General features: G+C 50.4%; 2 protein-coding genes across 2 annotated transcripts; both read left to right on the top strand.

The window, feature by feature from the left end:
• Nucleotides 1–6,705: 6,705 nt before the first annotated feature.
• LOC100462190 (serine/threonine-protein phosphatase 4 regulatory subunit 2-like) lies at nt 6,706–7,790 on the top strand. Its single transcript, XM_054551009.2, has one exon. It carries the CDS (start codon nt 6,845–6,847, stop codon nt 7,637–7,639), a length of 795 nt encoding a protein of 264 aa, XP_054406984.2. The 5' UTR covers nt 6,706–6,844; the 3' UTR covers nt 7,640–7,790.
• Nucleotides 7,791–7,933: 143 nt separating this feature from the next.
• Nucleotides 7,934–11,019, top strand: LOC134761096 (mucin-5AC-like). Its single transcript, XM_063722432.1, has 3 exons — nt 7,934–8,185; nt 9,494–9,679; nt 10,180–11,019. The coding sequence occupies exons 1-3, from the start codon at nt 7,934–7,936 to the stop codon at nt 11,017–11,019; spliced, it is 1,278 nt and encodes a 425-aa protein (XP_063578502.1).
• The last annotated feature ends 843 nt before the right edge of the window (nt 11,020–11,862 follow it).

Genomic DNA, 11,862 nt, shown 5'->3' with positions numbered 1-11,862 from the left:
TTTCTAATGTTGACAGGATGGCTGTATGACTAATCCTCACATTTAATTCAAAGAGATTTTTAATAACTATTTCAAAAAGGAGAAAACTGCACAATTACAGGCATAATTCAAATCAATATTGCTGAATGCCTTGGTTCCTATTGAGATTTTTACTCTGCAATTTAAAATTACTTTGTAATTAAGGAGGTGGGTGGGTAAGTTCATTTAAAAGAACCAAACTAAACCTATCCAATTTAGCTTGATTAAATAAAATCCCAGAAGGCCGATTCTGAAGATGCAATGGTAGAGGGCACATTCAGACAAACTCAGAGAGCAAGGGCTCAGGGAAGTATAACCCTGACCATCGTCCTGGCCTAAGCGGAGCCCGGCCCTCCAGGTACTCAGCGCACAGGCAAGCACAGGTCCTGGAGTCCTCGCTCGGTCAGTGCCCTGAGCTCTCCGTCTCATTTTTAAAAACTGGCACAGCTGCTTTTAAACACTGGCACGTTTTTGGTGGCACAAGGGCCACCAAACAGGACCCAAAGTAGAGGCCCTTAGCTTACAAGGTCCCGAAGTGGACATGCACAGATTTGCGCTTTCTGGAAACGGGAACTGCAAGCTCAAGCTCGGGCGCGCAGCGCTTCCCACCGGACGCCCACGCGGCCGAGCCCGGCCACTCCTCGCATCCACCCGGGCAGTTTCACCCGCCTCGCCAGCCCCACCCACCGGATGCGGGCGGTCCCTCAGGACAACCCTCACAGAGGTCCTCAGACTCCCGGCCCAGCCAGGGCTCCACCCCGGTGACCTTCGGCAGACACGACTCCTCCCCGAGTCCACCCGCCAGGCACTGAGGCGAGGGGCTACCTCAGCCCGCGAAGTCGCCGGACCCCAGGCCCGGACCAAAGCGGCGGAGGGGACGCCCAGCAAGCCCGCGGGGTCGTGACCTTCACCGGGACGCGGACTACCTGCTAAGGACCGAGCTCCCCAGGCCCCCGAGTACACCACGCGGCTCCCCCTCGCACCGTCCCAGGGCTCTCCCAGCCCCTTCCCGATCCCCGGGCAGGGGGCGCGGGGACCCGGCGCCCGCTCCGCTCGGACCCGCTGGGGACCGTCCCGCTCCTACCGCCGCCTGCTCCGCTCGGACCCGCTGGGGACCGTCCCGCTCCTACCGCCGCCTCGCCCCCCACCTGCCCTGCCCCGCCCCGGTCCGCCGCAGGGACTCACCGCCTTGGCCAGCGCCAGGCGCCAACCGCTTAGCAGGCGCGACAGGCCCCGAACCCCCGATATGTCGGTAGTCGCCGCCGCGCAGTCCCGCCAGTCCCTGCGCAGACTGCGGCTGCGCAACACACCCCGGTAGAGCTGGGGGAGGGGGGAGACTCGACCCGCGCACCACGCCCGGGTCAAGGGGGGGGCGGTATTGGGGGACACCGCGCCTGCGCACGACGCCACGCCCGGACCAGGGTCTAAGGGGCGGGGGCACCGCGCCTGCGCAAAGTGGACCCGCGGACGGTGCCGTTGGGTGGACACAGAGGTCCTGCGCTCCCCGACCGAGATAGGGCGGGCCCTATTTCGGGGAGGTGTTGGGCACCAACATTTTTTAAAGCCCCGTGGGTGGTTCTCCGGGATCTCCCAGACCGAGAGGGCCTGAACGTCCAGACCACAAGGAATGGGATCCAAGGGGCGGCGCTCATCCGCGGAGGTGGGCGGGAGCGGCCCGGGGCCTCCGGCCTCTAGTGAGCGGGAGTGACCGTCGGTTTCCGGCCTCCGAGGGAGGGGGGAGCGATCCTCAGCCATGTCCCCAGCCTCTGGCTTCCGGCTGATTTTTAAATTTTTTGTAGAGGCGGGATCTTGCTGTTGCCCAGGCTGGTCTCGAACTTCTGGCCTCAAGTGATCCTCCCTCCTCGGCCTCCCCAAGTGCGGAGATTACAGACATAGCCACTGCGCACGGCCGTGGTCAGCTTTGAAAGCTGGGTAGATCCCTTTGGCTTATACGCCTGTCTGCTACCTTACCCTGATTTTGCTTCTGGTTCAGATAGTATTTTAATATTTCTAATGTGTCTTTTTCTAAGGTGTCTGAAATATTTTTGTGGAATGAAGTGGCATGAAAAATAAACCAATAATCATTAGTAATTATGTTTCCTGTCTTTTCACTTTAAATTATTAAAAATCTTCGTCTTGTGCATGTTTAACAATTTTCAGTTATTTTAGTAAATTTGCAAGGGTTCAGTCCCATTTTATTGATATTTGGGTTGTTTCCCATTTTTGCTCTTAATAACACCGTACACAACATATTTGTGACCATAACTTTATCTTAAGGATCTTTTTTTTAAATGTATGCCCCAGACGTGGCCTCTATTGGCTTGCGGGGAATGAACATAATACCTCCTAGACTTTTTTTTTAAGTTACGCTGTTTTAGTCCTGGGTTAGTTATCTAATTTTGTTTGGTTTGAGACAGAGTTTTGCTCTTGTTGCCCAGGCTGGAGTGGAATGGCGCGATCTCGGCTCACTGCAACCTCTGCCTCCAGGGTTCAAGAGATTCTCCCGCGGAGCTGACAGTGAGCCGAGATGGCGCCACTGCACTCCAGCCTGGGCAACAGAGCAAGACTATATTGCTTTAATTTACTCTGCCGGCTCTCTGGAGAAATGCAACCTCATCAGCAGAAATTATTTCCAGCCTGCTGCTTTTTAAATGTTCTTTCCTATAGCCAGGTACTGAGCCCTTCAACTGAGGTCTAAACCCTCCACCCTCTCCCTCCGGGATTGCCAAGCCTGTGGTTTCAGTTCCATGCTCCCAGGTAGATCATGGCAACTCAAAGTCAATGTGCTTACGAAATACTTTTTCTGTTTTTTTCTTAATTTTAAGAGTTTTTTTTAAATATGTTTTTGTTTCATAGAGGTGACACCCTCTGTCTTTGAGTTGTGGGAGCCTTCCTCCTTCAGTCTGCATGTACTGAAGCCAGTGTTTGCTGCGCAGCCCCTCAGCCGCAGCAGCCCACATTGAGGTGCAGGTGCTCACGCCATCGCCCCAGAGAGCTCCTCCATTTGCCCCTCCACCCGTAGCCCCTCGAAACCACTGCCCTGCTCCCCAACATGGTACACTGTCTTCGCCAAGACGTCATGTGTTGGCATTCTTCGGCCTGTGCCCACCAAAACTAGCTTCCTTCACCGGGCATGTGGCCTGGGAGACCTGGGGCATTTGGGTGCATCTTTCCACTGCTGGTTGGTGCCCCCTACGTGGAAGCATCCGCGTTGGTTCACGCCTTCTCCTGCTCCTGCCGATGGACATTGTGTTTTCTTCCAGTTATTGGCAATGAGGAATGAAGCCTAAACACTTGTGTGCAGGTTTGTGTGTGCACGTTTAAGTTTTCTCTTGGGGGACATTTCAGGAGCGGGGTTGCTGGATGACGTGGTAAGGATGTGCTTAACTTCATAAGAAACTCCCGGACCACTTTCCAGCATGGCGGGACCCCTCCCATTCCCACTGCAGCTTATGAGGGTCCCAATTCCTCTGCATCATCACTAGAACCTGGGTTGGCCCATGGTTTTTGTCTGTTTTTAGCCATTTTAAGAGATTTGCAGAGGTACTGTTGACTGGCATTTCCCCAGCGTCTCTATGATGTTGAGCCTCTTTCTCGGGCAATATGCCCTCCTTATACCTACTTTGATGAGGCCTCCATTCAAATATTTGCCCTCTCTTTAATACTGGGGTTTTTAATTTCTTATAGTTAAGTTTTGATGGTTCTTCATATATTCTGCGTGCCAATACGTTCTGAGATGTGTGATTCACAAATGTTTTTTTCTAGACCATAGTTTGTGTTTCATTCTCTTTAGATTTTTATATTGCTTTATAGAATTATAATTTTAAATTTATGACTAAATTGAATTTGTCAATCTTTTATGAATCATGCTTTTGGTGTCATGTCTAAGAACTTTTCATTTAACCCCAGGCCATACAAATTTTCCCGTGTTTTTACCTAAGGGTTTGATAGCGTTATGTTCTCCATTTAGGCCTTTAATAAATGTTGAGTAACATTTTGTGTCAGCTATGGCCGTACCTTTCTCCATCTCTCACAGTATCGTGGGCGTTTGCAGTTCGCAGTGCCCCGTGCTGTTCCCGTCTTCTTGGTCCGCTCTTCCTGTGAGTTTCAGGGCACGTCTTAGTGCTGGCGCTGTCCTGGTCCATCACGGGGTCCCATGAGCTTGTCCGTGTGGGAAGGTTGGGACTGTGATGTTGACGGGATGCCCTGTGAGTCAGGACGAGGTGCTGACGGGGGTTTCCATGTAGGAGAGAGAGGCGTTTGGTTTTCCGGATGGGGCAGACTTGAGGGGACAAACTTGAGAAATGCCACCAATGAGAAGCCCAGGCAGAGCAGGTCTTGGGGCCGCCAAGCCGTGTGGGAGCCAAACGTGGATGTGTCAGTGGCCATGCCAGGAGGTAAACCCTCAACCAAGGGCCTCTGGGTGTCCAAGGCCAAGTCTTGTTCAAGAGGTGCATTCAGCTGAGCCAACCATGGCAGAAATGCATAAGGGAGATCCCACGGTTCCTCTGTTCAAATCCCCTGCTAATCCCACCCAACTCAGAGAAGGAGCCAAGTCCTCACAGCAGCCTGCAACCCCCGCCTGACTCGGCCTCCTCCTGGCTCTGATTCTCTGCACCCTTCTATCCCTCTCTGTCTCTTCTCCCATCAGAGAGGAGATCCAGCACGTTTATCCTGGTGGATTCAAACCCATCTTTGCCACACATATAGTCACCGGAATGAATAGGTATAATCTAGAAAGAGTCCTTTTGAAAAAGAAAAAGGCACGCCGGGCATGGTGGCTCATGCCTATAATCCTAGCACTTTGGGAGGCTGAAGTGGGAGAATCACCTCAGGTTAGGAGTTTCAGACCAGCCTGGACAACATGGTGAAACCCCATCTCTAGTAAAAATATAAAAATTAGCTGGGCATGGTGGTGCGTGTCTGTAATCCCAGCCACTTGGGAGGCTGAGGCAGGAGAATCATTTGAACCCAGAAGATGGAGGTTGCAGTGAGCTGAGATTGCGCCACTGCACTCCAGCCTGGGTGACAGAGTGAGACTCTGTCTCAAAAACATAGTAATACGAATAATAAAGGAAAAGTGCAAAAATTGAAACAACTTAACAGAAACTGGGCAAAAGAGCTGAACCGGCCCTCCACAGAAGAGGAAATGTGGAGGAATGGCTAATGAAAACATGAAAAGGGGCTCAGCCTAACAGGGGGACATATCACGTGACACCCACCAGACGGGCAAAAATCCCACAACGCAATCCATGTCATTGTTGGGGAGAATGGAGAGAAGCAGGAACACCAGGCACTGCTGAGAACGGTTGTGAAGTATATTTCTCTTATGCTTGTATATGAAAGAGTGTGTGTTGTGGGTTATGAGGAAACTTACATTTCTTACCTTGGATGAAATTTTAAAACTTGAAAGCTACTGACCAGAAGAAACTTGCACTTGTGTACAAAAGAAATGCTCAAGAACGTTCCCAACAAAACACAGTCCTCAGGGCTCCCACCTGGCCAAACACTCATCCACAGGGAGATGAAGACATTTCCCATGTTCCCCTCAGACGACAGGAGATCATGCAGCAATGAAAATGAACCATGTCAGTGTGGGTGGGTCTCAGGGAGGGAATGGAGGACAAAAATAGATATAGAGCAGATGCTCAGAGCTATGCAGTGTAGGAGCAGCCACGCAGGAGAATTTCCTCACATCAAAGTTCAAAACTACAGCCAAGGCAACAGAGGAAGACCCTGTCTCAAAAACAAAACACAGTTCCAAAATGAAATGGCATATTTTTCAGGGATGTAAACGTACGGTGAAAGAAACATACTATCAGGGAAAGTGTAGGAATAATAAAGACTAAAGCAGGAAGCGATTCCCTCCGTAGGAGAAGGGAAGGGACTGGGACTCAGGCAGGGCCTCCAGGGAGCATCCAAAGTTATGTCTCTTGAGATTCTGCTCCCTAAACCTGGTGGAGGTCCACTGTGTCCAATGTGTCAATATTCTTTATACCTTACCCATACTGTACAAATGCTTTATTTCTATTCAATATTTGGAAGACAGTTATAAACAAGATGCATTAAATAGCAAGGTGGCAGATGAACATCAGGAAGGAACATCCATGAGCTTCCATCCACGGAACCTCACCATGGATACGCTTGTGATCAAGGGCCTGGTCTCCCCTCAAGACACGGTCACAGATCAGAGGCCACACCATCATAGCAGTGGAGCAGGACCAGCTGGGACAGGGTTCTTCTGTGACACCTGCTGCATCACCAGGCTGTGGGAATGGACTCAATTGCCAGAACTCACAGAATAGCAGTATCAGCACCAAAACCTCACAGGAAAAATGGTAAGTTCTAAGTTTCTCCATTAATAGTAACTCTCAGATTAATCTCTGTCATCCATCACTTCTCCAAGAAATAACTTTTTAGGGTGACGTGCCAGGCGCCATGTTGGAGGGCTGGTGGTAGCGGCTTGGGGGAGGTGCTCGCTCTGTCGGTCTCCCTCTCTCACACGTTTCCCTGGCTCCCTTCGTTCCCCCCCACCCCACTTGGCCTGCGAGCTGGAGTGTGTGCGAGGGAGTGGGAGGACGTGGGGGGGTGGGGGGAAGAGTTCCGGTCCCCAAGAGACCCGCAGAGGGAGGCGGAGGCTGTGAGGGACTCCAGGAAGCCATAGACGTTGACAGGCTCCAGGAGGCACTGGAAGACTTTGAGAAGAGGGGGAAAAAGAAAGTTTGTCCTGTCCTGGATCGGTTTCTTTGTCATGTAGCCAAGACTGGAGAAACAGATTCAGTGGTCCCAATTTAAAGGCTATTTTATTTTCAAACTGGAGAAAGTGATGGACGATTTCAGAACTTCAGCTCCTGAGCCAAGAGGTCCTCCCAACCCTAATGTGGAATATATTCCCTTTGATGAAACAAAGGAAAGAATACTGAAAATTGTCACTGGATTTAACGGTATCCCTTTTACTATTCAGCGACTATGGGAATTGTTAAGAGATCCAAGGAGAAACTATACAGGAACAGACAAATTTCTCAGAGGAGTAGAAAAGAACGTGATGGTTGTTAGCTGTGTTTATCCTTCTTCAGAGAAAAACAATTCCAATAGTATAAATCGAATGAATGGTGTTATGTTTCCTGGAAATGCACCAAGCTATACTGAGAGGTCTAATATAAATGGGCCTGGGACACCCAGGCCACTTAATCGACCAAAGGTTTCTTTGTCAGCCCCCATGACAACAAATGGGTTGCCTGAGAGCACAGACAGCAAAGAGGCACATATGCAGCAAAATGAAGAGAAAAATCACAGTGACTCTTTGACATCTGAATCAGAAGTCTCCTTAGTGAGCCCTTTGAAAAATAAACATCCAGATGAAGATGCTGTGGAAGCTGAGGGGCATGAGGTAAAAAGACTCAGGTTTGACAAAAAAGACGAAGTCAGAGAAACAGCCAGTCAAACGATTTGCAGCGAAATTTCTTCAGTTATGGTAGAAGAAACAGAAGCATCATCTTCATCTCAGGATAAAGATAAAGAAAGCCGTTGTATCCAGCAGCGTGTACAGAAGAGGATGAAGAAGAGGACGAAGAGGAAGAAGAAGGTATTGAGAGGGACCATCCGTAAAAGGGAGGAGTAAGGAGATCCTCAAATTCTTGCATTCATTGTTTTCATGAAAGAATTGTACATCACGGAACTCCTTGTAATGCCGACGCTGGGCTTCTCTCCCACCTGTATGTAGCTGCCGCTGAATTTCAGGGGATGTGATTTGAACTATAGAACATCCGAATTCATCAAACTTAACTGTGGAGGAATTTTCAAAATAAAAATTAAGTACAACAACATTTGCTTATTTTTAGAGTCTTTTATGACATCAAGAGAAATGATCCCAGAAAGAAAAAATCAAGAAAAAGAATCTGATGATGCCTCAACTATGAATGAAGAGACTTCTGAGGAAAATAATCAGATGGAGGAATGTGATGTGTCTCAAGCTGAGAAAGATTTACTACATTCTGAAGGTAATGAAAATGAAGGCCCTGAAAGTAGTGGTTCTTCTGACTGCCGTGAAACAGAAGAATTAGCAGGATCCAATTACAGTAAAACTGGAGAGATTCTTTCAGAATCATCCATAGAAAATGATGATGAAGCCGCAGAAGTCACCGATGAACCAATGGAACAAGGTTATGTAGAAACATTTAGATGCAGTATTTTACATACAGTTCTGGTTTTAATACCGTATAAAACTTTTATGTACAAAAGTAGACCTTCCGTTTTACAAGACAAGCAGGTTGTAAAATAAAGTACTTTATGAATAATTCCTGAAAGAGTTGTACATGTAAGAACTGTGAATATCAGCTCCTCTGGGTCCTGCTTACCTTACCACTGATTTTTCTTTCTTTCTTTCTTTTTTTGGTCTGGGCAAATCAGTGGTTTGTGTATAGTTTTTTTTTTTTTTTTTTTTTTTTTTAGGATTGAAGTTTTTAAACTGGAAAGTAATTATAATTTTGAACAGTTTTTTGAGATTATCACATTTACTTTATACATATGCAAGAAGCTTTTTGTCTTGTGTCTTTCTGATAACTCTAGCAGTATTCATATTTTGGTCATAGTTTCAACATTTTAACATGTGAATAATGGGGTTTCATGCTGGTTTCCAGATTTTATTGTTTGGCTACATATGATAGAACTTTAAGTTACATATATATACATTATTCTAAGGGGGGAAATGTTATATTTTCCTGTTTTAATAAGAGATTAATACAGTGGATACTTTTTCTATTGGTAATGATTGAGTTCACCTCTTTCAGAAGACATTTTCTTTCTCTTCTAAGTAACTGAAATAAAATCTGGCCTTTGTGAAACCCTGGAAATACCACGACTCTCAACTAGAAACACCAATACCAGCTCCTCCACGAGTTTCCAGCTCCACAACCTAAGACATCAGAGGCAGCATTGGCTCCTCATGTAGATTCCAGCTCCGGGACCCTCATATTTGAACTGCAGGAACATCTCATCCCTGGATCTCCAGCTGCACCACACTCAAATTAGAACAACATCAGCTCCTCCCCAGGTCTCCACCTGCAGAGACGTCGAACGTGAATGTCAGCTCCTCCCCGGGTCTCCAGCTGCATGGCCCTAAAACTAGAACATCAGCTCCCGCCCGGGTCGCCACCTGCACCACCCTCAAACTGGAACATCAGATCCCCACGGGTCTCCAGATGCAGGGCCCTTAAACTGGAACAACAGTTCCCTACCAGATTTCCAGCTACACGGCCCTCAATCTGGAATATCAGCTCCACCCCGGGGCTCCAGGTGCACAGCCCTCAAACTGCAACTTCAGCTCCCAGCCAGATATCCAGCTGCATGTCCCTCAAACTGCAACATCAGTTCCACCCTGGGTCTCCAGCTTCATGGCCCTCAAACTGGAACATTAGCCCCCCGCCCAGGCCTGCAGCTCCACGGCCCTCAACCTGCAACATCAGCTCCCCACCAGGTCTCCAGATGCACGGCCCTCAAACTGGAACATCAGCTCCCTGCCAGGCCTCCAGATGCACGGCCTGCAAACTGGAACATCAGCTCTCATCAGGTCTCCAGCTGCACAGCCCTCAAACTGGAATATCAGCTCCACCCCCGGGCTCCAGGTGCACAGCCCTCAAACTGCAACATCAGCTCCCACCAGGTATCCAGCTGCATGGCCCTCAAACTGCAACATCAGTACCCCACCGGGTCTCCAGCTTCATGGCCCTCAAACTGTAACATCAGATCCCCGCCCAGGTCTCCAGCTCCAAGGCCCTCAACCTGCAACATCAGCTCCCCTCCGGGTATCCAGAGGCACGGCCCTCAAACTGAAACATCGGCTCCCCACCAGGTCTCCAGATGCATAGCCCTCAAACTGGAACATCAGCTCCCCACAGGGTCTCCAGCTGCACGGCCCTCAAATTGCAACATCAGTTCCCCCCCCGTTCTCCAGCTGCACCACCTCAAACTGCAACATCAGCTCCCCGCTGGGTCTCCAGCAGCACGGCCCTCAACCTGGAACATCAGCTCACCCCACCGGGTCTTCAGCTCCATGGCCCTCAACTTGCAACACTGGCTCCCCACCAGGTCTCCAGATGCACAGCCCTCAAACTGGAACATCAGCTTCACCCCAGGTATCCAGCTTCACGGCCCTCAAACTAGAACATCAGCTCCCCGCCAGATCTCCAGCTGCACGGCTCTCAAACAGGAACATCAGCTTCCCACAGGGTCTCCAGCTGCACAGCTCTCAAACAGGAACATCAGCTCCCCACAGGGTATCCAGCTGCACGGCCCTCAAACTGCAACATCAGTTCCCCCCTGGGTCTCCAGCTGCACCACCTCAAGCTGGAACATCAGCTTCTGCCCCGGGTCTCCAGCTCCACGGCCCTCAACCTGCAACACTGGCTCCCCACCGGGTCTCCAGATGCTCGGCCCTCAAACTGGAACATCAAATCCCCACCGGGTATCCAGCTGCATGGCCCTCAAACTGGAACATCAGCTCCCCGCCAGGTCTCCAAGTGCACGGCCCTCAAACTGGAACATCAGCTCCCCGCCAGGTCACCAGCTGCACGGCCCTCAAACTGGAACATCAGCTCCCCACCGCGTCTCCAGCTGCATGGCCCTCAAATTGCAACATCAGCTCCCAGCACAGTCTCCAGCTGCACGGCCATCAAACTGGAACATCAGCTCCCCCGCGGGTCTCCAGATGCACAGACCTCAAACTTGAACATCAGCTCCTTGCCGGGTCATCAATTGCACGGCTCGCAAACTGGAACATCAGCTCCACCCCTCAGTCTCCCGCAGCACGGCCCTACAACTGGAACATCAGCTTCCCCCCGGGTCTCCAGCTGCACAGCCCTCAAACTGGAACATCCGCTCCCCACCGGGTCTCCAGCTTCATGGCCCTCAAACTGGAATTTCAGCTCCCCACCGGGTCTCCAGCTGCACGGCCCTCAAACTGGAACATCAGCTCGCCGCCGGATTCAAACTGTTCCAGTTTGAGGGCTGTGCAGCTGGAGACCCAGTGGGGAGCTGATGTTCCAGTCTGAGGGCCGTGCAGCTGGATACCCGGTGGGGAGTTGAAGTTCCAGTTTGAGGGCCGTGAAGCTGGAGACCCGGTGGGGAGCTGATGTTCCAGTTTGAGGGCCTTGCAGCTGGAGACTCGGGGGTTGCCGATGTTGCAGTTTCACGGCCATGCAGCTGGAGACCTGGGTGGGAAGCGATGTTCCAGTTTCGGAGCCATGCAGCTGGAGGCACTGTGGGGAGCAGATGTTCCAGTTTCATCTTCCTCCCTGGGTCTCCAGGTGCATGGCCATCAAACTGGAACATCAGCTCCCCAGCCCACAAACCGGAACAACAGATCCCCGCCGGATCTCCAGCCACATAGCCCTCAACATCAGCTCCTCCTCGAGTCCTCAGCCGCACAACCCACAAGTTAGAACATCAGCTTCTCCCCAAGTCTTCAGCTGTGCGACCCTCAATCTAGAACATCAGTTCTTCTCTGGGTCTGCAGCTGCAAGACCCTGAGGCTACATCAGCTTCTCTCCGGGTCTGCAGCTGCAAGACCATCAAACTACAACATCAGCTTCCCTCCAGGTCTCCAGTTCCATGACCGTAAATCTAGAACATCAGCTCCTCCCTGAGTCTCCAACTGAAAGACCTTCAATGCCAACAACATCAGCTCCTCCCTGAGTCCTCAAATGTATGACCCTCAAACTACAACATCAGCTCCTCCTTGTCTTCAGCTGCACGACACTCAATCTAGAACATCAGCTCCTCTCCGGGTCTGCAGCTGCAAGAACCTAACTATAGAACATCAGCTCCTCCCTGGGTCTCCAGCTGGAA

The sequence above is a fragment of the Pongo abelii genome, chromosome 2, assembly GCF_028885655.2.
Source record: "Pongo abelii isolate AG06213 chromosome 2, NHGRI_mPonAbe1-v2.0_pri, whole genome shotgun sequence".
Taxonomy (NCBI): Eukaryota; Metazoa; Chordata; class Mammalia; order Primates; family Hominidae; genus Pongo; species Pongo abelii.
Note: the sequence above shows the minus strand (reverse complement) of the source record. Positions and strands in the feature narration are given on the sequence as shown.

What these genes read in the sequence shown, in the direction of transcription:
- LOC100462190 (XM_054551009.2), top strand. Translation starts at nt 6,845, where the DNA reads ATGGACGATTTCAGAACTTCAGCTCCTGAGCCAAGAGGTCCTCCCAAC.
- LOC134761096 (XM_063722432.1), top strand. Translation starts at nt 7,934, where the DNA reads ATGAATGAAGAGACTTCTGAGGAAAATAATCAGATGGAGGAATGTGAT. An exon ending in AACCAATGGAACAAGGTTAT is followed by an intron (nt 8,186 to 9,493) that starts GTAGAAACATTT and finishes GCTCCCCACCAG; the next exon opens with GTCTCCAGATGCACGGCCCT. An exon ending in GCAACATCAGCTCCCACCAG is followed by an intron (nt 9,680 to 10,179) that starts GTATCCAGCTGC and finishes CCCTCAAACTAG; the next exon opens with AACATCAGCTCCCCGCCAGA.